At 48.9% G+C, this 23337-nt stretch overlaps 2 protein-coding genes across 6 annotated transcripts in view; one reads left to right on the forward strand and one right to left on the reverse strand.

Moving 5' to 3' along the window:
- ADAMTS4 (ADAM metallopeptidase with thrombospondin type 1 motif 4) overlaps positions 1-3589 on the forward strand; it is a 19235-nt gene extending 15646 nt beyond the window's left edge. Inside the window, exon 9 of the mRNA XM_058160259.1 lies at positions 118-3589. Coding sequence (XP_058016242.1) covers positions 118-532 — 415 coding nt within the window. The 3' untranslated portion in view covers positions 533-3589. The remainder of the gene's footprint in view (positions 1-117) is intronic.
- Positions 1-21433, reverse strand: part of LOC131186554 (palmitoyltransferase ZDHHC3-like) — a 21923-nt gene extending 490 nt beyond the window's left edge. Inside the window, exons 1-10 of one of the 5 annotated variants that reach the window (XR_009152386.1) lie at positions 21255-21433; positions 19942-20030; positions 15559-15644; positions 14056-14168; positions 13395-13456; positions 11754-11874; positions 10824-10896; positions 10558-10690; positions 9468-9972; positions 5126-5379 (exon numbers count right to left, since the gene is read on the reverse strand). Coding sequence is in view for 1 of the 5 variants with exons in the window: in XM_058160260.1 (XP_058016243.1) it covers positions 9881-9972; positions 10558-10690; positions 10824-10896; positions 11754-11874; positions 13395-13456; positions 14056-14168; positions 15559-15644; positions 19942-20030; positions 21255-21427 (942 nt within the window). In the remaining 4 variants the exon portion in view is untranslated. Of the gene's footprint in view, positions 1-5125; positions 9973-10557; positions 10691-10823; positions 10897-11753; positions 11875-13394; positions 13457-14055; positions 14169-15558; positions 15645-19941; positions 20031-21254 lie in introns of those variants that run through there. The other 4 variants (XR_009152385.1, XR_009152384.1, XR_009152387.1 and 1 more) reach the window with 4 other exon arrangements.
- Positions 21434-23337: the final 1904 nt, after the last annotated feature.

Below are 23337 nucleotides of genomic sequence, written 5' to 3' on the forward strand. Positions count from 1 at the left end.
GGAGGAAGTATATCCACCATCTTGAGCGACTTATAAAGCAATAAACACCGTAGTGAATCTCCGTCCTTTTCAAGGTCAGCCTTTCACCTTCCTACATCTTATTTCTCCAACCCGCAGGTACGGCTACAACGACGTGGTTACCATCCCTGCCGGAGCCACTAGCATTCTAATCCGTCAGATCAGCAGCTCGGCCTCATCCAGTGACGGCATCTACCTGGCCCTCCGCCGGCAGGACGGTTCCTACGCCCTGAATGGCAATTACATCTTGATCCCCTCCGAACAGGACATCCACCTTCGGGGCGGCGTCACTTTGCGCTACACAGGGGCCACCAAACCCATGGAAATGATCACCGGCCCGGGACCGTTGAAAGAGCCGCTCACCGTGCAAGCGTTGGTGGTGTCCGATCAGAAGACCCCTCGTCTTAAATACACCTTCTTCCTCCCCAAGCCTGCGAAACGCCTCTCCAACCAGTGGCTGAAGCAGAAAGCCCGAATTTTGGAGGTGCTACAGAATCGGCGAGGACGCAAATAGGGCCTCTTGGCCCTAGGATGTGGGGCAGGGGTCTCAAACTCTTCCCGTCCCCCTCTTCCCACTTTGGAGGAGGCTGGGAGCTCACGTGGAGAGGTTCTCCCCTTGCCTGTCTTTGCAAAGAGACCCCCGTTGCTTGGGACCCAGGGCCGAAAGACTCAAATTGTTCGGCAAAGGCTGGTATCGGGGAGGGGTCTTTTCTGTTTCTCGGCTTGCCACAGACAATGGGCTTGGACGTTAAGCGAAGCAGGAGTCAGATCTGGGACCAGGGAGAGGGGAGGAAAGGCAAGAAAGCAGCCAGGAACGGCCACGACGGGGCTAAATTTAGCACTGGTTTGTTAGATTCAATTAATTCTCTCCGGGGAGATTTGGGAGGAGAATGTAGAAAGAACGGAGGAAAAAGACGGACGAGATAGTCAAAAAGAAGGAAAACAAAAGGCCTCTTTGGGACTCGGTGGGAACAGAAATATGGAGAAGCCGAAGAAAACGGAGACCGAGTTTGCAAAGTCGGATCCGAGCTTTGTTGTGGCTCAATTCTGTAACCGCGGCTGGACTTTTGGAGGGTTCGCATCCGGCCGTACCTGTAGTATATTTATTATTTCATCTATTTATTTTGTCCTTTTTGGGGGAAAGCCAAGAGGAGTCGGGGAAAGGGGAAGATAGGGGATCGGCCACGCCCCCTTTTGAGACTCAAGCAGGCGGCCTCGCGGTTCCTCCGCTCGGTAGTCCTCGACTTACGACCGCGCAACCTGCGCGGGTAAGCAACGTCCAAGGAATTTTACATCTTGGTTTTTACGGTCTTTTCGGCCACGGCGGTTAAAGCAGATCCCTGCAGTTCTTAAGTGAATCTGGTCATTAAGCGATTCCGGCTTCCCGCATGGAATTTTGCTCGTGGGAGGGTCGAAAAATGGCGATCGTGTCACACACTCTCGGGATGCCACAACCATCGTAAATACACACCGGTTGCCAAAAGCGCCCAAATTTCGACCGTGGGGATGCTGCCCTCAGGGGAAGCACCAGGACTGGTCGGTTAGAAGTCACTTCTTCTTCAGTGATGTTAGGACTTGGACCCCGTCGTTAAACGAACGGTCGTAAGTCGAGGACTGCCTGTATTGTACGCCCACCGGTTTCTTGGGACGGCCAGGAAAGACGTGTCCCATCTACTGTGTCTACCTCATTCTTGGAGAGCTTCCTCCTCAGTTAATGTCTTCTCCTGCTTCTACGAATGTTCTTCTGCCCTTGGTTGGCGGGAACCCATCTCTTCAACGTCCAACCTTCATCTAACTTCACCAGAGAAATTGCAGACCTGGGGTAGGACAACCTACCTCATCCCATTCCATCCCTTCTGAGGAGCGAGGGTTTCAATCACGCTGCTAAGGTCCTTCCAACCCTACCCTCTTTCTAGCTCTGGTTTCTCAACCTTGATCCCTTGGACTTCAAGTCATCTCACTTCAAGACTTCGCCTCCCAGAATTCCCCGGCCAACCCAGAGTCCTCTTCTGGGTCTCATAACCAGCTGGGCCTGGTTGACTTGGGAGTCAACCCTGGAGATCCAACTTGGTGGAACTCGATCCTGGGTCTACCTTGTTGACGTCCTCCAGGGAAAGTTTGGGGAGTTGGAAGTCCATCCTTTTTCCAAGACGGTCAAGGTTGAGGAACGTGGCTCCAGAAGAGAGTCTTTTCACACCATTGACCCAAAGGGTTGGGCCCTTGAAGGACCTCCAAATTGTGGGGGGGTGAGAGGAACCAAAGCGATGGAACATCTGGAGATGATGACCTCGGAGTAATCAGCTTTGCAGGCCAATGTCCTCCTTTGCTCACATTAGAAGAGAAGAAAGGTGGAAGTAGAGGGGGAATTCTGGGAGTTGAAGTCCACACGTCAACCTTGGCAGCTAACCCTGCCCCTAGGTTGTCTACCTATTTCTCACCTCCTTCTCCAGGCGGTTGTCCTACCTAAACATCAGCCTGAACTTCTTCCTATGCTCCTCATAGCACCTTTCCAAGTTCTTCTCTTTTGCGAACCGCTCTTCAGCCTGGCTTGATCTTCTCATGGGGGGGGGTCCCCCCATCCTGGAGAATCTCCCCCAAATTTCCCCCTGGAGGGGTGGATCTATTTAAACCCTCTGTAGAACCAGAGGGGATCTCTTTTGATGCAACCCCACCCCACTCCAAGTTTCTCCTGTGGCCAAAGGGATCGCTGACCGAAGTTAATTTAATTAAGTTATAATTTAACGGGCAGCAGCTGTAGCCCAGGTTTGTCCTGAACCCCGAGGCGAGTCCCCCGGGCCAGGAAGCGAGGGCCTGGGTATCTGTTGGGTTAATAAGCATTATGTTAATATTATTAATTATGGTTCATTAATGGTTTGTTTTTCCGAAAAGCAATAAAAAAGCTGTTTTATTTATTTAAGGCTATTTATAAAGTCGCTCCTGGTGCTTGCATGGTTCTTTATGGGGATGAAACCCAGGCTGAGGCAGCGGGAGGGGGTGGAAAAGTCAGTTGGTCTGCTGACTGGGGAATTCTGGGAGTTGAAGTCCACTCATCTTAAAGCAGGCTGGCGGAGGAATCCTGGGAGGTGAAGTCCACACACCTTAACACACTGGGAATTCTGGGATTTGAAGTCCACCCATCTTAACACACTGGGAATTCTGGGACTTGAGGTCCACCCATCTTAAAGCAGGCTGACTGGGGAATTCTGGGAGTTGAACGCCACGTCTTAACACACTGGGAATTCTGGGATTTGAAGTCCACACACCTTAACACACTTGGAATTCTGGGATTTGAAGTCCACCCATTTTAAAAGCTGACTGGGGAATTCTGGGAGTTGAACGCCACACGCCTTAACATACTGGGAATTCTGGGAGTTGAAGTCCACTCATCTTAAAGCAGGCTGGCGGAGGAATCCTGGGAGTTGAACGCGACAGGCCTTAATACACTGGGAATTCTGGGATTTGAAGTCCATCCACCTTAACACACTGGGAATTCTGGGACTTGAGGTCCACCCATCTTAAAGCAGGCTGACTGGGGAATTCTGGGAGTTGAACGCCACGTCTTAACACACTGGGAATTCTGGGATTTGAAGTCCACACCTTAACACACTTGGAATTCTGGGATTTGAAGTCCACCCATTTTAAAAGCTGACTGGGGAATTCTGGGAGTTGAGCCACACGCCTTAACATACTGGGAATTCTGGGAGTTGAAGTCCACTCATCTTAAAGCAGGCTGGCGGAGGAATCCTGGGAGTTGAACGCGACAGGCCTTAATACACTGGGAATTCTGGGATTTGAAGTCCATCCACCTTAACACACTGGGAATTCTGGGACTTGAGGTCCACCCATCTTAAAGCAGGCTGACTGGGGAATTCTGGGAGTTGAACGCCACGTCTTAACACACTGGGAATTCTGGGATTTGAAGTCCACCCATCTTAAAGGCTGACTGGGGAATTGAAGCCCACACACCTTAACACACTTGGAATTCTGGGATTTGAAGTCCACCCATTTTAAAAGCTGACTGGGGAATTCTGGGAGTTGAACGCCACACGCCTTAACACACTGGGAATTCTGGGAGTTGAAGTCCACTCATCTTAAAGCAGGCTGGCCGAGGAATCCTGGGAGTTGAACGCGACAGGCCTTAATACACTGGGAATTCTGGGATTTGAAGTCCATCCATCTTAAAGGTGGCTGACTGGGGAATTCTTGGCATTCAATCCGAAAAACCTTAACACACTGGGGATTCTGGGACTTGAGGTCCACCAATCTTAAAGAAGGCTGATTGGGAATTCTGGGAGTTGAAGTCCACACACCTTAAAGCAGTCATGCTGAGGAATCTGGGAGTTATAGTCCACCCACTTTACAGCATGCTGGCTGGGGAATTCTGGGATTTGAAGTCCACCCGTTTAAAGTACGCTGGCTGGGGAATTCTGGGGATTAACGTGCGCCCTTCTTAAAGCTGTGTTGAGAAACACCGATATAGGGAAAGCAGAGACCCACAAAAGAGGCAACACATAAATCCTACTAAGATGGGGAGCCTTGACCTTCGAGGATCTCCTGCCCAGCTCAATCTGGAATTTTCGTTGATTATTATTATTATTATTTTGGGGACATTCAAGGAACCGAGATCAGTTACAAAAACAGCTGTTGGCCAGGAAGGATGCTTGGAAGAGAGACGCTGATGGGATCAACAGCTGCAGCCAGGAAGGTTTATGCCTTTTTCAGATCCTTCCTCAGTCCAAGTGGGAACGGCTGGCGCCCGCCATTTTCGCTTTTCCCACAATGCCGCAGCGGTATCATTCCCCCCCCCCCAATAGGTTCTGGGAAATCGTCTTTTTTTGCTCACTCAGGATTCCCTCCGTCCCCCCAGGACTGGATCCCAAGTCCGCCGGATCTTTTAAGACGGTGGGAAGGATCCGACGATGCATTCCCATCATCTTATCTACTTGCAGAAATCAAAAGTTTGCCTGTTCCCTCCCCGAATAGTTACAACAGGTGTTCGTTTAGGCCCCCCCCCCCAAAAAAACGGCCCGGATCCTGAATTTTTCCTGAATTTCCTCTCCCCGGCGCCAGAGATACCAAAGATAAGAAAGACGGAGAGATGGAGATAAATGTTTGCAGGTATGTATTGTTCAGCTACACCCGTCAGATGCCGAACCCTGAGAAACACACCTGGGCTTTCCCAAGAGCGAAAAACATTCCCAAATGAAGCGTCTTTGGAGATTCTCCATCATCATTCAAGGTTGTCCTGAAGGTTACTGGTTTTCTTCCCAAACATTTAACTGGGTTTTCTCCTTTTGTTTTGATTGTCCTTGAAAACGTCTCGCTTTTGCATCTCATTTTCACGTCCGGGAAACGAAGAAGCTTCTCGGAGAAGAAGCGAAAGGTTTTCAAAAGCAAAAAACGAGAAAGTCCAGTTGATTTTTTTTTTCGTGGGGGGGTGGAATACATTTTTTGGGTCCCCCAAATTAACCCCCGCAAAATAAACGTGAGGTACCGATGTTTAGGGAGGCCGCCCCGATTTTCCAAACGGATGAGGTGGGTGTAAGTCCTCAACTTACAACGGTTTGTTTAGTGACCCTTTGAAATGACAACGGCACATGAAAATGATTTTTCATGCTTACGACGGTTGTCGCGTTCCCCTTGGTCACAGGATCAAAATCCGGAGGCTTGGCGACGGGCGGCTGCGGTGTCCCGAGCTCAGGCAGTAAGCGAGCCAGTTTTGTTTAACTACCATGCGACTAACTTCACATCGGCCAGCGATTCGCTTAACAAACGGCGGCAAGAAAAAATAGCAATCGTAAAACGGGGCAAAACTCGCTTCAACCAAGGTTTCTCACTTCGAGAAACAGGAACGCGGGGCTCAATTACGGCCGTTAAAGTCGAGGACTAGCCGTAGACTGAATTCTTTTTGGGGAAGCATCCGAGTTCATTTTGAGATCCTGATAGCTGAATTTGTTCATTTTTCTGGATTTCGCAAAACGCCAAGCTGGGGAAGGAACGACGTGGGGCACCTTTGCGCAACGCGCTTAGCACCCCCCAGCACGATCTATCCATGCAGCTGTTGCCTCCGACAGATGTTTCGGCAAGTTTAGACGGGCTTTCGCAACGTACAAATTGGACAAGCCTGCCTTTTTTTTTAAAAAAAATAAACAAACTTCCTTTTCTCTAAAATCTCTTCCATCTGAGCTCTCTCAGCCTTTTGTTTTCTTTTCTTTTTTAAATCTGCAAATAAGGTTTCTCAAGGAAAGAAAGGGCGAGAGTCTTACTCTGAACCTATCTTGATGTCGGAGGTTTACTCGGAGGAGTAAAAAACAGGCGTCGTTCGCACATTTGAAGTCCGCGTTTACGTGGGTTGGTGGGTTTTGGTTGGTTTGTTTTTTACAAAGTTTCGAAAATTTGCGCTCATGGGATGGTGGTCCTGGATGCAACTCAGGGGGTGTCGTGAAATTTGCGTGGAATTGGAGTCTTCTTAAAGCAGGCTGGCTGGGGAATGCTGGGAGTTGAAGTCTATCCACCTTAAAGTATTTAGACTGAGGAATTCTGGGAATAGAAGTCCATCCATCTTAAAAGTATTCAGACTGAGGAATTCTGGGAGTTGAAGTCCACCCACCTTAAAGCATTCAGACTGGGGAATTCTGGGAGTTGAAGTCTATCCACCTTAAAGCATTCAGACTGGGGAATTCTGGGAGTTGAAGTCTATCCATCTTAAAGCATTCAGACTGGGGAATTCTGGGAGTTGAAGTCTATCCATCTTAAAGCATTCACTGAGGAATTCTGGGAGTTGAAATCCACCCACCTTAAAGCATTCAGACTGGGGAATTCTGGGAGTTGAAGTCCATCCATCTTAAAGCATTCAGACTGGGGAATTCTGGGAGTAGAAGTCCATCCATCTTAAAGCATGCTGGTTGAGGAATTCTGGGAGTTGAAGTCCACCCACCTTAAAGCATTCAGACTGGGGAATTCTGGGAGTTGAAGTCTATCCATCTTAAAACATTCACTGAGGAATTCTGGGAGTTGAAGTCCACCCACTTTAAAGTATTTAGACTGAGGAATTCTGGGAGTAGAAATCCATCCATCTTAAAGCATGTTGGTTGGGGAATTCTGGGAGTTGAAGTCCACCCACCTTAAAGCATTCAGACTGGGGAATTCTGGGAGTTGAAGTCCATCCATCTTAAAGCATTCAGACTGGGGAATTCTGGGAGTTGAAGTCTATCCATCTTAAAGCATTCACTGAGGAATTCTGGGAGTTGAAATCCACCCACCTTAAAGCATTCAGACTGGGGAATTCTGGGAGAAGTCCATCCATCTTAAAGCATGCTGGTTGAGGAATTCTGGGAGTTGAAGTCCACCCACCTTAAAGCATTCAGACTGGGGAATTCTGGGAGTTGAAGTCTATCCACCTTAAAGCATTCAGACTGGGGAATTCTGGGAGTTGAAGTCTATCCATCTTAAAGCATTCAGACTGGGGAATTCTGGGAGTTGAAGTCTATCCATCTTAAAGCATTCACTGAGGAATTCTGGGAGTTGAAATCCACCCACCTTAAAGCATTCAGACTGGGGAATTCTGGGAGTTGAAGTCCATCCATCTTAAAGCATTCAGACTGGGGAATTCTGGGAGTAGAAGTCCATCCATCTTAAAGCATGCTGGTTGAGGAATTCTGGGAGTTGAAGTCCACCCACCTTAAAGCATTCAGACTGGGGAATTCTGGGAGTTGAAGTCTATCCATCTTAAAACATTCACTGAGGAATTCTGGGAGTTGAAGTCCACCCACTTTAAAGTATTTAGACTGAGGAATTCTGGGAGTAGAAATCCATCCATCTTAAAGCATGTTGGTTGGGGAATTCTGGGAGTTGAAGTCCACCCACCTTAAAGCATTCAGACTGGGGAATTCTGGGAGTTGAAGTCCATCCATCTTAAAGCATTCAGACTGGGGAATTCTGGGAGTTGAAGTCTATCCATCTTAAAGCATTCACTGAGGAATTCTGGGAGTTGAAATCCACCCACCTTAAAGCATTCAGACTGGGGAATTCTGGGAGTAGAAGTCCATCCATCTTAAAGCATGCTGGTTGAGGAATTCTGGGAGTTGAAGTCCACCCACCTTAAAGCATTCAGACTGAGGAATTCTGGGAGTTAAAGCCCACCCATCTTAAAGCATGCTAGCGTGGGCATTCTGGGAGTTGAAGTCCACCCATCTGAAAGTGGCCAAGGTTGAGAAATACTGATCTAGCTAGAACAGATCCCAGCTTCCATCAGCCCCAGGGATCCGAAACAGGGAAGGAAGAGCCAGTTGTCGCCTGATTTGAGCAGCATTCCCGGCATGCTGGCCTTCAAACACATCTGCTGACGGAACTGTTACCCGTTTGTCTGTTTTTTGAAAACCGCCAATGAGGCAGAGCCTCAATAAATAAAGTTAATAAATAAAGTCTATTTACAGGTAAACAGGGGCCAGGGTGACGAGTTTGGAGGAGTAAAGGAAGGTTGAGGTCGAGGGGGGGGACACTCTGCCCCCCCCCAGCAGTGCAAAAAGTAGGGAGAGATAAGCAGGATCTGAACCCAGGACCTGAAAGGAACCGGGGAGGAAGGGAGGGGGCTTGCAAAGCAAAAAAGGGATCACACTCACAACAAACAGGGACGCTGTGTTTGTGTGTTTGGGAAGGCGCGGTCCCTGTTTTTCGGGACTGACCTGCCTGTTTCGGGAATAAGGGGGATAGAGTTGTACCTCCCACAGGTGCTAGAGCGGGAGATCAAAAGCGCCCCCATTTAAATACAGTAGGTCCTTCACTTACAACCATTCGTCTGGTGAAAGAAGTTACGATGGGACCGAAAAAAACAACAACCGGTCCTTGCACTTAAAGACAGTCAGGGTCATTTGTGACCTTTCCCAGCCGGCTCCCGACGAGCCGGTGGTAGGGGGGGAGAGGGTACTGGTGTCAGGATTTGCTTAAGGACGGTGCAATTCGCTGAACGACCGCAGGGATGAACTTATAAAAAAAGTTTGTCAAATCAAACTGCGAATCGCCGAATGAAGCGCCTTGCTTAACGACGGAAACATAGCTGGTTTCCCATCGGTGGTCGTAAGTGGAGGAGCAACTGTTATTTAATCGGGCTGGGGGGTGGGGGTGGGGCAAGCTGAAAGGGATGTCAATTTTAGGCCTCCCCTCCCCGTTGAACTCCTGCCTGGGGGCCCAACGGCTTCGTAAGGGAAAGTCAGGATTAAGAGTCATCGATTGATCTACCGATGACAGAAACGATTCCGGCTTCATCCCAGGGGATCTCTCGTTCTTGGACGTCGGGGGGATCTGGTCTCTTGGGAAGAGTTTTATGGGTCGCACGTCCCATTTCTGTTTCGCGGTCCAAGCTGTTCCCCCAAAAAGTCTCTCTCCCTGCAGGGACGGCTGTTCAAAGAAGTGCACCATGGGCCAGGAGTTCGGGAGTGGGATTCACTTACCTTCGCTACCGGTTCGCAAATGCGGGTCCGCGCACCCACCTCCGCGCATGCGCAGGGCCTTCCGGGCGTGCGCAAAGCGTCAAAAAACGGGACGTGATGACATCCGGATGGGCGGGTGGGTGGGCGGAGCCTCCCACAGCCACGCTGCCGGTTCGCCAGAACCGTCTGAATCCCACCACTGCAGGAGTTCAAAGGAAGCGGTAAGACGGCGCCGAGATTCGAAGGCCAGCCAATCGGCCGCGCCCCTTTCGGCCTTTTGAGTGAGCTAGTTCCAGCTAGGGTCACCTCGTCTGGAGGGGGTCTTGTTTTGCTGCAGCTGATGAATGGGGGGGGGACCCTGCCTCAGTTCTCCTCCCCCCCAAAAAAAGAGAAAGAGAAGCGAGCAGAGAGAGGGATGGCGGGCCAGAGGACATTCAGACGTCGTAGTTGGGCAGGTAGCTGTAAGCCGGTCCGCTGGTGGACGGCGTGGTGAAGTTGCAGGGGAATAACCAGCAGATGACAAAACCTGGGTGGGAGAAGAGATTTTGGGTAGAGTGGGTGGGAGGGTGGGGCTAGATTTTTCTACCTCCCTCCACACCCAAGTGTTAAGAGAGGAAGAAGAGGAGGAGGTGAAGAAGCAGGAGAGGATAAGGAGAAGAGGAGCAGGTGGAGGAGGAGGAAAAGAAAAGGAAAAGAAAAGAAGGAGAAGGGGGAGGAGAAGAGGAGGGGAAGAAGAAAAGGAGAAGATGACAGAGAAGGAAAAGGAGAAGGAGGAAGAAGAGGAGGAGAAGAGGAAGAAGAAAAGGAGGAGGAGGTGTCGGAGGAGGAAAAGAAGGAGGAGGAGAAGAGGAGGTGAAGGAGCAAGAGAAGAGGAAGAATAGAAAAGGAAGAGAAAAAGAAAAGAAGAAGAGAAGGGGGAGGGGGAGAAGAGGAGGGGGAAGAAGAAAAGGAGAAGATGACAGAGAAGGAAAAGGAGAAGGAGGAAGAATAGGATGAGGAGACAGAGGAAGAAGAAAAAAAAAGGAGAAGGAGGAGAGAAGGCGAAAGAAGGCAAGGAAGAGGAGGCAAAGCCATGGAAAGGAAGGACCTCTCTCCCGGAGTACCGACCCACCTCGGCCGAAGACCTCGCGCAGGAGGGCGATCTTGGGTTTGCGCGTGTGGCTCCCTCCCCGCGTGTGACCCTCTTTCTGAAGCCGGCTGCGCAGCTGCTCGATGGGGGTCTCGTCGGTGATGATGGAGACCACCTGGAAGGCAAACGGGGGCGGGAGGGGGCGGAGGAAAGGGGTGAGGTGAGCTGGGGCGATGACATCCTCCCACCCGCCAGCTAGGGCTTTCTCAAGCCTTCCCCCCCCCGCCCACCCTGAGTTACAACCTCACCTGGTCGTAAAGAATCACGGTGACGAAGAGGCCGAAGAGCATGGATTCCACCAGCAAGATGATCCGGTGAGCGCTGGGATGGGGGGGGGGGAAGGGGGCGGAAAAGCAGAGAATCGGTGATGAGTCAATTGGCCTTAAGCCCCCCCACTCCCTTTTTTTTTTAAAGCGCGGTTCTAACTGCGGTCGCCAAACGAGGACAGCAGAGATAGTTTCAGCCGGTTCGTACCAGTTCGTGCGAACCGCTAGCAGAGATCGTGGTCACCCACTAGGTCTTATTTTGAAGCCGGGAGGATGCGTGGAAGGCGCATAAGCGAGCAAAGCTCCTGCGCGGCAGACTGGACCCCTGCGCGGAAGGCACACATTTGCGCAAAGCGAGCGTGCGCATCCGAGGCGAACCGGTACTAAGAATATTGGAAAACGACCGCCGGAGGACAGCTTGCATTTCGAGACCCGAACGACCAGCAAAAAGCAAAGTCCGGTTTCGTCCACCTTCCCGCCACCCCACCGCCACCACCACCACCCCGCAAATTCGAACGAGAGAGAAATTGAAACCCCAAAACCCTCCAAGGTTTTTAATTTCTTCTTCTGCTCCCGTCAAACGAGAGATCAGCCCGTTTCCCTGTCAGTGCCAAATTGACCGATCTCCCCCCCCCCCTTCCTTCCCGAAGCGGTGGCCAAAACTCTCGCGTTCCAGTTGTTCTTGGCAAGGACTGAGTGACATGGCAAATTTCTCTTGATTGTATTTCTATTTTTCTTTTTTTTTTCCCTCTTTCTTTTTAAGGGCCAAGTGAAAGAAAGCGCAAAAGCTCTGCAACGCGCCAATGTTTTTGGGAGGGTTGAAATAAAAAAACTTAAAAGATATTTTATTTTATTCTATTTTTTTTGTGGGGGGGGGGGGTTGGGGGAAGGAAAGCCTGCAGGGAGACTTACATTTGGATTGGGTTGCCGGCAACGCCGCCTTCGTAGCCTTCGGCTCTGCTGGCTGAGATCCTGTCCAGGGGCCACACCCAGGTAGCCAAAATCAGCCCCATGGCATAGAGGCTCGCCAAGCCTGTGGCCGGGAGAACTAGGTCAGCCGACGCCAAGCAAAATTGAAGAGGGAGTTATGTCTCCAAGCCAATTCTTTCTCTCTCTGGATCTCTCATTAATCCTACAGGCTCCTTCTCGTCCGTTCCCACAACCGAGAGGAGCAAAACAAGGGGTTCCCCCTGCAGGGGTGTTGTTGTTGTTTTTTTTTTTGTGGGTGGGGGGGGGGGGGGGGGGAAGAGAGGATTTCCAGTCTTCTGTTTCAGGTGGGTTTTTTTCTAACCGTCGTGGGAAAAAACGGTGGCATCGGCGGAACTGTTTGCCTCCAGATGTTGATGTTCAACAACTGGTGGCTTTTAAGAAGAGATTGGACCGCCGTTTGTCGGAAAGGGTGTAGGGTCTCCTGCTTGGAAGGGGGGGGGGGGGCTGGACTAGATGACCTGCAAGGTCCCTTCCAACTCTGTTGATCTAATCTAATCTAATGGGATTGGAGAACTATTTGTCTGAAACGGGATAGGGTTTCCTGCTTGGACTAGAAGACCTCTAAGGCCCCTTCCAATTCTGTTGTTGTGTATTCTGAGCAAGGGTTGGACTAGAAGACCTCTAAGGCCCCTTCCAATTCTGTTGTTGTGTATTCTGAGCAAGGGTTGGACTAGAAGACCTCTAAGGCCCCTTCCAATTCTGTTGTTGTGTATTCTGAGCAGGGGGTTGGATTAGAAGACCTCTAAGGCCCCCTCGAATTCTATTGTTGTGTATTCTGAGCAAGGGTTGGACTAGAAAACCTCCAGGGCCCCTTCCAACTCTGTGTATTCTGCACAGGTAGTCCTTGACTTACAGCCAAAATTTCTGCTGCTAAGCGAGACAGTTCAATGCTGGTCAGAAGGTCGGAAAAGGGGATCACGTGACCCCGGAGACACTGCGACCGTCGTAAACACGAGTCGGTGGCCGAGCGCCAGAATTTCGAGCACGTGACCGTGGGGGCCGCTGCAGCGGTCGTAAATATGAAACGCGGTCTTAAGGACCCTTTGGCACCGCTGTCGTAACCTCGACCGTAAGTCGAAGACTACCCTTACTACGAAGGGTAAACCGATTGTAAATTCTTGGAGGGCAGAGAAATAAATAAGGGAAGAAAAGTGGGGTCAGAGCGGCCTCTAGTGGACAAAAGGTGCAAGCGCGTCTCCGATTTCCCGAAAGCGGAAAAAATTCTCATTCAGTGTCTTAGCCCCTCCGTAAGTCACTGTTGGCAGCTTCAAACGGTCACTAAATGAATTGTCGTAAGTGGAGGACTACCTGAACGAACGACTTGGTTTTCTCTTATCTGCGATGGCGATGGGGGAGCATTTGTGGGAGCTTTCAAGAAAGAGGCCGGACGGCCATCGGTCAGAAATTGTGCAGGGTCTCCTACTTGAGTAGGGGGGCTGGACTAGATGACCTATAAGGTCCCTCCCGACTCGGTGAAATCCGGATCTGATCTGACTCTCCTACTCCCCTCCCGTGATCCTTCCTGGGATCCCGGCGGGCGGATCGCACTTCTTAAAACAATACCTGTGTAGAAAAGGAACTGGATGAAGTACTTCTGGTTAAGTTCTCCCACGCAGTTGTTGATCCTGCGAAGGAAAAGAAGGTATTTTTGGGTTGAAAACGAAACCCACAGCGACGTCAAATCAACTTAACTGGCAAGTCCTCGACGTACGACCGCGACGGGCCCCCACAATTTCTGTTGCTCGGTGAGGAATTTACCAAGTGAATTTTGCTCCCGTTTTAGGACCTCTCTTGCCACATTCGTGAAGGGAACCGTAAGTTGGATAAGCGAGTAAACCTGGTTGTTAAGTGAATCAGGCTTGTCGGAAGGTCGCAAAAGGGGGATCGCGGGACTCAGGACGCGGGAACCGTCGTAAATGGGAGTCAATTGCCAACAGGTCTGAATTTGGATCAGGTGACCTCAGGGATGCCGCAACGGTCGTTAAGAGTGAAAAACGGTCGTAAGTTACTGTTTGTAACTTCCAGTGGTCACTAAGTGAACCGTTGTTAAGTGGAGGACTTTCTGTAAAAACGGGAAATTATTCGGACTTGGAGCCTGGCCGAGTCTTGTCATTTATGAAACGAATGAGGGGTGGGTGGGAAATACCCCAAACCAAGCTGTGCAACAGAACCCATCAGGCTAAGCAGCTCGGGGACCACCAAGCCGCACAATCTGGAACCTCACCAAGGGCAGTGATGATCCATCCGGCGGATGCAACGGTGACAAATCCGGCAGTGGTGAGCCCGGGGTGGCCGGTAGGTTTCGCACCGGTTGCAAACGGTCCAGTCCTCGTTATTCTTAAAAAATGAAAAAAAATAAAAATAAAACGGGAACACTGGAAGGGACGATGGAAGACCTGCGTATGGAATATTCCTCCAATTTGTTTAAGTCGGGGGGGTCTCGAAGCTCGACAACTTTTAAGACTCGTGGACTTCAACTCCCAGAATTCTGGGAGTCTTAAAAGTTGTCGAGCTTGAGACCCCCTGATTTAGGAACTAGAGTGAATTTCAACCAGGATTTGACAGTGGTAAGATGAGACTTAGTTACCATAGAGTGTACCTCCTGGAGAGAACGCCAGGTTTTGGAGGGCTCTGGGCCAAGGACTCTATGGTGGGACAGCCCCCGTTTTTCTCCCAATAATCTCGCATTCAAAATCTCAGAGCTCGTTTGATCTGGTGGTGAAGGCTACAAACCAGGAGTGAGGGAGTTCTAGTCCGGCCTTAGGCATGAAAGGCTGGATGACTTTGGGCCAATCACCAGGAGACTGGGAGTTCTAGTCCCACCTTAGGTATGAAATCTGGCTGGGTGACTTTGGGCCAATCACCAGGAGATGGTGAGTTCTAGTCCCGCCTTAGGCACAAAAGCCAGCTGGGTGACTTTGGGCCAATCACCAGGAGACTGGGAGTTCTAGTCCCGCCTTAGGCATGAAAGGCTGGGTGACTTTGGGCCAATCACCAGGAGACTGGGAGTTCTAGTCCCGCCTTAGGCATGAAAGGCAGCTGTGTGACTTTGGGCCAATCACCAGGAGACTGGGAGTTCTAGTCCCACCTTAGGTATGAAATCTGGCTGGGTGACTTTGGGCCAATCACCAGGAGATGGTGAGTTCTAGTCCCGCCTTAGGCACAAAAGCCAGCTGGGTGACTTTGGGCCAATCACCAGGAGACTGGGAGTTCTAGTCCCGCCTTAGGCATGAAAGGCTGGGTGACTTTGGGCCAATCACCAGGAGACTGGGAGTTCTAGTCCCGCCTTAGGCATGAAAGGCAGCTGGGTGACTTTGGGCCAATCACCAGAAGACTGGGAGTTCTAGTCCCACCTTAGGTATGAAATCTGGCTGGGTGACTTTGGGCCAATCACCAGGAGACGGTGAGTTCTAGTCCCGCCTTAGGCACAAAAGCCAGCTGGGTGACTCTGGGCCAATCATCAGGAGATTGTGAGTTCTAGTCCCGCTTTAGACACGAAAGCCCGCTGGCTGGGGAATTCTGGTAGCTGATGTCCACCTATCGTAAAGCTGTCAAGGTTGGGAGATACTGATCTAGGTGGATAGGCAATGAATATCCATAAAGGAAATAATCTGCATTTCTCTCTCCCCCCACCCAGCCAGCCCAAGATTCATGGCTATCAATAGGACCTGCCACAAAGACTTTTGACCTCTTGTGGGTAAGGAAACCTGCGAATTTCACAACTCACCCGGCTGTTCTGATGCCCGGCGTTGCTGCTGTTGCTGCTCCTGAGATCGGAGAAGTCGAGGGCGGTGTCCGGCAGCGGGACCACCCCTGAAAAACAAAGATTCCAAGATCGTAACTAAACTGAGTTTAAACCTGGGGCACGCGTCGCCTCGTTTGTCAACAGAGATAGAGGTGGTTTCCTCCCTCATCTCTGGTTGAAAAAGCGAAAATGAAGATTCAAAGGCAAGGAAAATAGAATAGAATAGAATAGAATAGAATAGAATAGAATTTTATTGGCCAAGTGTGATTGGACACACAAGGAATTTGTCTTGGTGCAGATGCTCTCAGTGTACATAAAAATTGTCCAATAACGCTGTTTACACAACTTAATTTTTTTTAAATTCTTGGATAGCTCAGGTTTCACTTAATGACCATGTATCTCACTTAACAACTGCAGGGATTACCGTTGCCAGCTGCTTTTTTGGTGTCCGGCGCGCCAGCTGGTCTTCACGCATGCCATGCGCACCAGCCAGCTAGTCTTCAGGTTTCCCGGCATTCCAGCACGCAACAAGACCAACTGGGCAGTGCACATGCGTGTTGTGACCCAGGCCCAAGTAGGTGGTAATAAACTTAGTCCGTGGAAAAACAAACTCGATTCGAACAGCTGGGAATGACTTCATTCCCAGCGTCATTCAATTCAAAGTAAAACAAATGCCTCCCAACACAAATTCCTCCGTTATCTCACAAACCTCAGTCCAATTAGGCAAACTGGCAAACGTCCAGAAGCCACAAAAACAAAGACGTAGACGAAGCAGAAGACGATGCAGAAGACGCAGCTACAACATTGTTTTCCGGCAAAGCCCAAACACCATTGCAGGCCTGTTTTAAGCCTTATGGAGGAGCCAATCATCTCCTGGCCTTACTCCCGAGTTGTCCTCTCTGCTTGAGCTGCTCTTGCCTTCTGGCAGTTCTTCCCATGCATGCATTAGGAACAGGCTCCTCCTATTCCTCTGCTTCACTACTATCAGTCTCTGGAGGCTCTGGAGTCGGCACCTCACTTCCCGATGGCCCTGGCCTCACCTCAGCCTCATCGCTGTCCGATTCTATTGCCAGACGGACCAATACATTGCGTGCGCTGGAAACCCAAAGACCAGGTGGCCATCGCGCACATGCCACTTGGTCTTTGGTTTTCCGGCGCGCACATGCGCATAATGGCCAGCTGGTCTTCAGGTTCCCGGCGCTCTCGGGTGCGCATGCCCGTTCCAGTTTGAGCATTCAGTGGCAAAAAAGTTCACCATCACTGCCTTAAACCAGGGGATCTCCAACCTTGGCCACTTGAAGACTTGTGGACTTCAACTCCAAGAGTTCCTCAGCAAAGTTCCTCAGCAAAGCCGACTGAGGAACTCTGGGAGTTGAAGTCCACAAAAGTGGCCAAGGTTGGAGATCCCCTGGTCTAAACCATTGTGCAAAACTCACTTAGCACGTTCCTTCCTTCCTTTCAGGTTCCAAATCCCTCTGTTATTTTCCCCCGCAGAGTTTTTTTTTTAAAAAAAGACTTCTTTCTTTAATAAAAAATAATAATACCTTCCAGATGACTATCTATCTGTCTGGGCTTGGGCCAGATCTGTTGATATATCAGGAGAGGGGGTCTCCATCAATGACATCCCCCTCCCACGCGCCTTTTTCTCCTAATGCTTCCTGGAAGAGCCCAGTGCTGAACTTTTCTAAATCCAAGAACATCTTTTATGGGAGATAAATATATATATATATATTTGGAAAAATAGGTGGGTTTGACGTCATGGGCCTGTTACTGTTCGGACGCATCTGTTTGGCCAGGGCACTAGTTCTCGATCTCAGATCCCGTCCAAGGAGGCCATTAGTACATCTTTTGAAGCAAACAAATGGAAAAAAAGCAAGCCGGCTTTTGGAGGAGGAGGGGGGGGGGGAGAAGCAGAGAGAGAGAGAGAGACTCATAATTTCTCTTCCCCCCCCCCCACTTTTGCATTCGTCATTTGCAAAAAAAGAACAAAAAAAAAACAAAAAACAGCCTCTCTCCAGAAAGAAGGAACAGAACAAACTTCTGACGACAGGAGGATTACTCAACCGAAGTAGTTCTCCTGGCAGTGACGCAGCAGAAGAATTTCGGCCCGATAAATATTTTGATTTGGAATCACGAAGGGAAAAAGGGAGAGGCGGGGGGGGAGGGGGGGCGTCCAGACTAAAACTAACGGACGGCTTGTTCGGATTGCAGATTTAAGAAACAACGAACAAAAAAAAAATAAAAAAATAAACCACCAACCGCGCTTTCTAAAGATGCGTAAACTGAAGTCAAGCTGTCGAAAGGAAAAATAAAATCCAAAAGGCGTAAGCCCCCAAAAGAAGCAGATCCAGAAATCAATCTTGGCAGCCGAGCTAAAACTAATGGACCTTGTTGCTTGCACCTTTATGATTTATATTGTTTTATTTGTTTCCTAGTATTTGATTGCTTATTTAGTAACCTATGACTGTAAGTGTTGTTATCTTATGATTCATGATGAATGTATTTTGTTTTTATGTACACTGAGAGCATACGCACCGAAGACAAATTCCTTGTTTGTCCAATCACACTTGGCCAATAAAGCTGTTCTGTTCTGTTCTGTTGTTCTGTTCTATTCTATTCCTTGGACTATAAGGAAGGCTGAGCGCCAAAGAATGGAGGCCTTTGAACTCTGGTGCTGGAGAAGACTCCTGCGAGTCCCTTGGACTGCAAGGCGATCCAACCCGGTCGGTCCTAGAAGAGATCAACCCTGACTGCTCATTAGAAGGCCAGATCCTGAAGATGAAACTCAAATCCTTTGGCCACCTGATGAGAAGGAAGGACTCCCTGGAGAAGAGCCGAATGCTGGGAACGATGGAGGGCAAAAGAAGAAGGGGATGGCAGAGAATGAGGTGGCTGGATGGAGTCACTGAAGCAGTCGGGCGTGAGCTTCAATGGACTCCAGAGGATGGTAGAGGACAGGAAGGCCTGGAGGAACGTGGTCCATGGGAACAACGTTCTTCACAACTAAGAACACACAACATGGGGACACGACTTCACAACTAACATCAACAAGCAGGGAGAAAAGAAAAGAAAGAAATAAAAAAAAAAAGCAAAAAGTGTAAAACAAGAAGAAAAGTTTTAGAAATAGAAAATAAAAATACTTGTTTGGACTGCAGATTTTTTTTTAAAAAAAAACACTTTCTAAAGATGCATAAACTGAAGTTAAAGTCCACATATATTCAAGTTGCTGAGTTTGGCAAAGATTGCCCTAAGTTACCAACCGGAGGGAAAGTCACCACGGGCTAGTTTCAGGACTTATGCAGGGAGTCCTCGACTTATGACCACAATGGAGCCCCAACTTTCTGTCACTAAGTGAGACAGTTGAGTTTTGCCCTGTTTTATGACCTTCCTTGCCACGCTTGTTAAGTGAATCACTGCAGTTGTTAAGTCAGTCACAGGGTTGTTAAGTGAATCTGGTTTCCCCCATTGACTTTGCAGGGCGGAAGGTCACAAAAGGAGATTGCGTGAGCCCAGGATACCGTCATAAATACGAGTCAGTTGCCAAGCGCTGAATTTTTGATCATGTGACCCTGGGGAGGCTGCAACAGCCAGGGTCATTAAGTCCCTTTTTTTCAAAGCCGTTCTGACTTTGGTTGCTAGAAATTTGATTAATAAATAATAAATAAACGAACTGTTGTAATATTTGACGTGCCGCCAAGCCTTGTTTGCAGAACTTGAACTGAGTTTGTTTTTTTTAATTTACATTTATATCCCGCCCTTCTCCGAAGACTCAGGGCGGCTTACAGTGTGTAAGGCAATAGTCTCATTCTATTTAACATAACATAACATAACATCAGAGTTGGAAGGGACCTTGGAGGCCTTCTAGTCCAACCCCCTGCCCAGGCAGGAAACCCTACACCATCTCAGTCAGATGGTTATCCAACATTTTCTTAAAAATTTCCAGTGTTGGAGCATTCACAACTTCTGAAGGCAAGTTGTTCCACTTATTAATTGTTCTAACTGTCAGGAAATTTCTCCTTAGTTCTAAGTTGCTTCTTTCCTTGATCAGTTTCCACCCATTGCTTCTTTGTATATTTACAAAGTCAACTTATTGCCCCCCCAACAATCTGGGTCCTCATTTTACCTACCTTATAAAGGATGGAAGGCTGAGTCAACCTTGGACCTGGTGGGACTAGAACCTGCAGTAATTGCAGGCAGCTGTGTTTTAATAACAGGCTTCTTACAGCCTGAGCCACACCGCGGCCCGAGTTCCTGCCAGTAGCAGGAAAACTAAACAACACAGAACCTCAGCACAACAACTGGCGTTGTTGACTGCCTGGGAGCAATAATTTTTGCAAAAAATGGAGTTGAGATTTGGAGGCTCACCTGGGTCAGCAAATACAGCCCTGGTGTGACAGATTAGGAGCATCAGAACGACGAGGTTAAAAGCCACCGCATGGAAAGGACACCAGAAGCTGGAAATAAAAGAGAAGGAGGATCAAAATGAGTATTATTAAGATTTATGCCCGTCTTTGCAAGATGTTTAGCGCCACCACCTGGTCATCCTCTGCTTTGAACAGATGTTAAATATTTTACAATAATTCTCCCATCTCTTATTATCTGATTGCAGATTGGAAACGGGGATACTTTTACCTGTCCGGCTGATTTGAGCCAGTGAGCATGTGCAGAAGGCACCTGCTTCTTTCTGGATCACCGAGCTCCTGAACATGTGCGGAGAGCATCTTCGTGCTAGGTCAGTGAGCTCCTGAGCATGCGCAGGCGGCATTTTCTTTCTGGGTCACCCAGTTCCTGAGCATGTGCAGATAGCATCTTTCTCATCCTAGGTCAGTGAGCTCCTGATCATGTGCAGAAGGCTCCTTCTTGCTAGGTCAGTGAGCTCCTGAGCAAGTGCAGAAAGCATTTTCCTTCTGGCTCTCCGAGCTTCTGAGCATGTGCAGAAGGCATCTTCCCTCTGGATCAATGAGCTCCTGAGCATGTGCAGACAGCATCTTTCTCCTTCTAGGTCACTGAGCTCCTGATCATGTGCAGAGGGCTCCTTCCTCCCCCATCTAATCATTGCCTTCCCCTCCCAAAAAGAGATCGAGCCCCACCCCACCCCGGGGGGAAAGAAACCCCCAAACTCCAAACCCATTGCTCCTGAGCATGTGCAGAAGGCATCTTCCCTCTGGATCACTGAGCTCCTGAACATGTGCAGCCAGCATCTTTCTCCTCCTATGTCACTGAGCTCCTGATCATGTGCAGAAGACTCCTTCTTGCTAGGTCAGTGAGCTCCTGAACATGTGCAGAAGGCATTTTCCTTCTGGATCACCAAGCTCCTGAGCATCTGCAGACACCATCTTTCTCCTCCTAGGTCACTGAGCTCCTGATCATGTGCAGAAGGGATCTTCCCTCTGGATCATATACAGAGGGCACCTTATTGCTAGGTCAGTGAGCTCCTGAGCATGTGCAGACAGCATCTTTCTCCTCCTAGGTCACTGAGCTCCTGAACATATACAGAGTGCAAATTCGTGCTAGGTCACTGAGCTCCTGAGCACTTGCAGAGGGCTCCTTCCCCCCGCCCCCCCGCCACCTAATCCTTGCCTTCCCCTCCCAAAGAAGAAGCCCCATCCCACCCGGGGGAAAGAAACCCCCAAACCCGTCGCTTCTGAGCATGTGCAGAGGGCCAAGGGCGGGCTTACCTGTCCCGGAAGCCGGGCTGGAGCAGGACGTGCTCCAGGATGACGTAATCGGCGTAGCCCACGCTCAGGTAGGTGAGGAGGAGGCAGAGCCCCCCGCAGGGGTCCAGCCGGACTCGCCCCTTCCCGCCGCACCGGCACCGGGCCCGGCTCCCCGCCGCCGCCGCCGCCCCCATGGCAACCCCGGCCGCCGCTTCCGGTCCCGCCCCCCCCTCGCTTCACCGCTCGACCAATCGGCGCGCCGGCGGCTGGAACGTGGGCGGGAGGAAGGAGGCGCGCGCATCCAACACCCCCCCGCCCCCGGGGGCCCGGCTCCCGTTGCCATGGAGACGGGGCCTGCCGCTTCTGACCCGCCTTTTTCCTCTCTCCTCCCAAACCAGCCTACCTGGCAGGGCTGTTGTGAGGGCACTATTAGCTGCTCAGGGAGAAACCACCCCCACACAGAATCCTGTTATAAATACGAGTCAGTTGCCAAGCGTCTTAAGGCTCAGCCTTAAGGTTGCCATACACTAAATCAGAGGTCTCCAACCTTGGCAACTTTAAGCCTTGGCGGACTTCAACTCCCAGAATTCCCCAGCCAGCTTTGCTGGCTGGGGAATTCTGGGAGTTGAAGTCCGCCAGGCTTAAAGTTGCCAAGGTTGGAGATCTCTGCACTAAATCAATAAGTAGCAATCCTAGGTGACAGGACAGTTACAACATCTGGAGGAGTGCAGATGTTCCCCTCCTTTCATTGGATGGGATTCTGCCCCCGCCCCCTCTTTTCATTGGATTTCATTGGATTGAAAATATTTCATTCATTCATTCATTCATTCCCTCGATTTTCTTGCCCGGCATTAAGCAACTCCACCACCGACAAAAGGAAAGCAAAACAATTTAAAAGAAAAAACATACTCAGTTCTACAACAAAATCTGCGTTTTCAATTAAAAACAAACAAACAAAACAAAACCTGGAAATCTGCAGCTTTCCTTGTCTGTCTTGGATGCAAAACTGGGAATTTCCTCTCCATTTCTACTTCAAATCATGGGAATCTTCCCATTTGATTCCTTTATGCAATTGACAGGGCAGCATTTTAAACCAAGGGTGGAAGTCCACTGCTTCCTCACACACACACACACACACACAATTTCTCTTTCTGGTTTTTCTTTTATGTACACTGAGAGTGTATGCACCAAAGACAAATTCCTTGTGTGTCCAATCACACTTGGCCAATAAAGAATTCTGTTCTGTTCTATTCTGTTCTATTCTATTCTATTCTATTCTGAACGTATCTTTTCTTTTATGTACACTGAGAGCGTATGCACCAAAGACAAATTCCTTGTGTGTCCAATCACACTTGGCCAATTAAAAAATTCTATTCTATTCTATTTTTTCCTTTTTACCAGAAATTACCAGAAAAAACTATCATAAAAGGATTACATATTTAACAATACAAACGTTGACAGCAGCAAGAATTGTATTTTGTCCAATATTGGGAAAAATGAGGATAATTAGAAAAATATTAGAATGTGCAGAGATGGATAGACCGGCGATAATAAAAGATAAGGAAGAAACAGAATGCTTTTTAACACGGGATTTGCTTTATCGATGGATAGATAAAAGAGGTAGAAATTGGAAGATAAAAGCTCTTTAAAGCAAAGGATATAAGAATTGGATTATACATAAGCAAACATTAGTATTATTACTACAATTATTATATATACTTTATTCATTAAACATGAAACTATCAACTGAACATTATTATTATTATTATTATTAGTAGTAGTAGTAGTAGTAGTAATAGTAGTAGTATTGTGTAAGTAAATTGATCCAGACAGTACAGTTTATTAAGCACTTATGTATTTTAAAGAAAAAAATGTATAATAAAATTCAAGATATTTTTTTTTTAGGAATTTCTCTTCATTCCTACTCCGTTGGGCAGGAAGCTTCCTGTTTATTTTTATTATTTATCCAATGTATAGGGCTGGTCTTCTCATCCCAAAAATTGCAAGAAAGGTGGCGGCTTCTCCTTCCACCCATTTCCTAAACAATAAGCAAACTGGTTTGACAACTTGGGTTATTTTTTTCTTCTTCTTCTTCAAAGAATAA

Source organism: Ahaetulla prasina, chromosome 17, assembly GCF_028640845.1.
Source record: "Ahaetulla prasina isolate Xishuangbanna chromosome 17, ASM2864084v1, whole genome shotgun sequence".
Classification (NCBI taxonomy): Eukaryota; Metazoa; Chordata; class Lepidosauria; order Squamata; family Colubridae; genus Ahaetulla; species Ahaetulla prasina.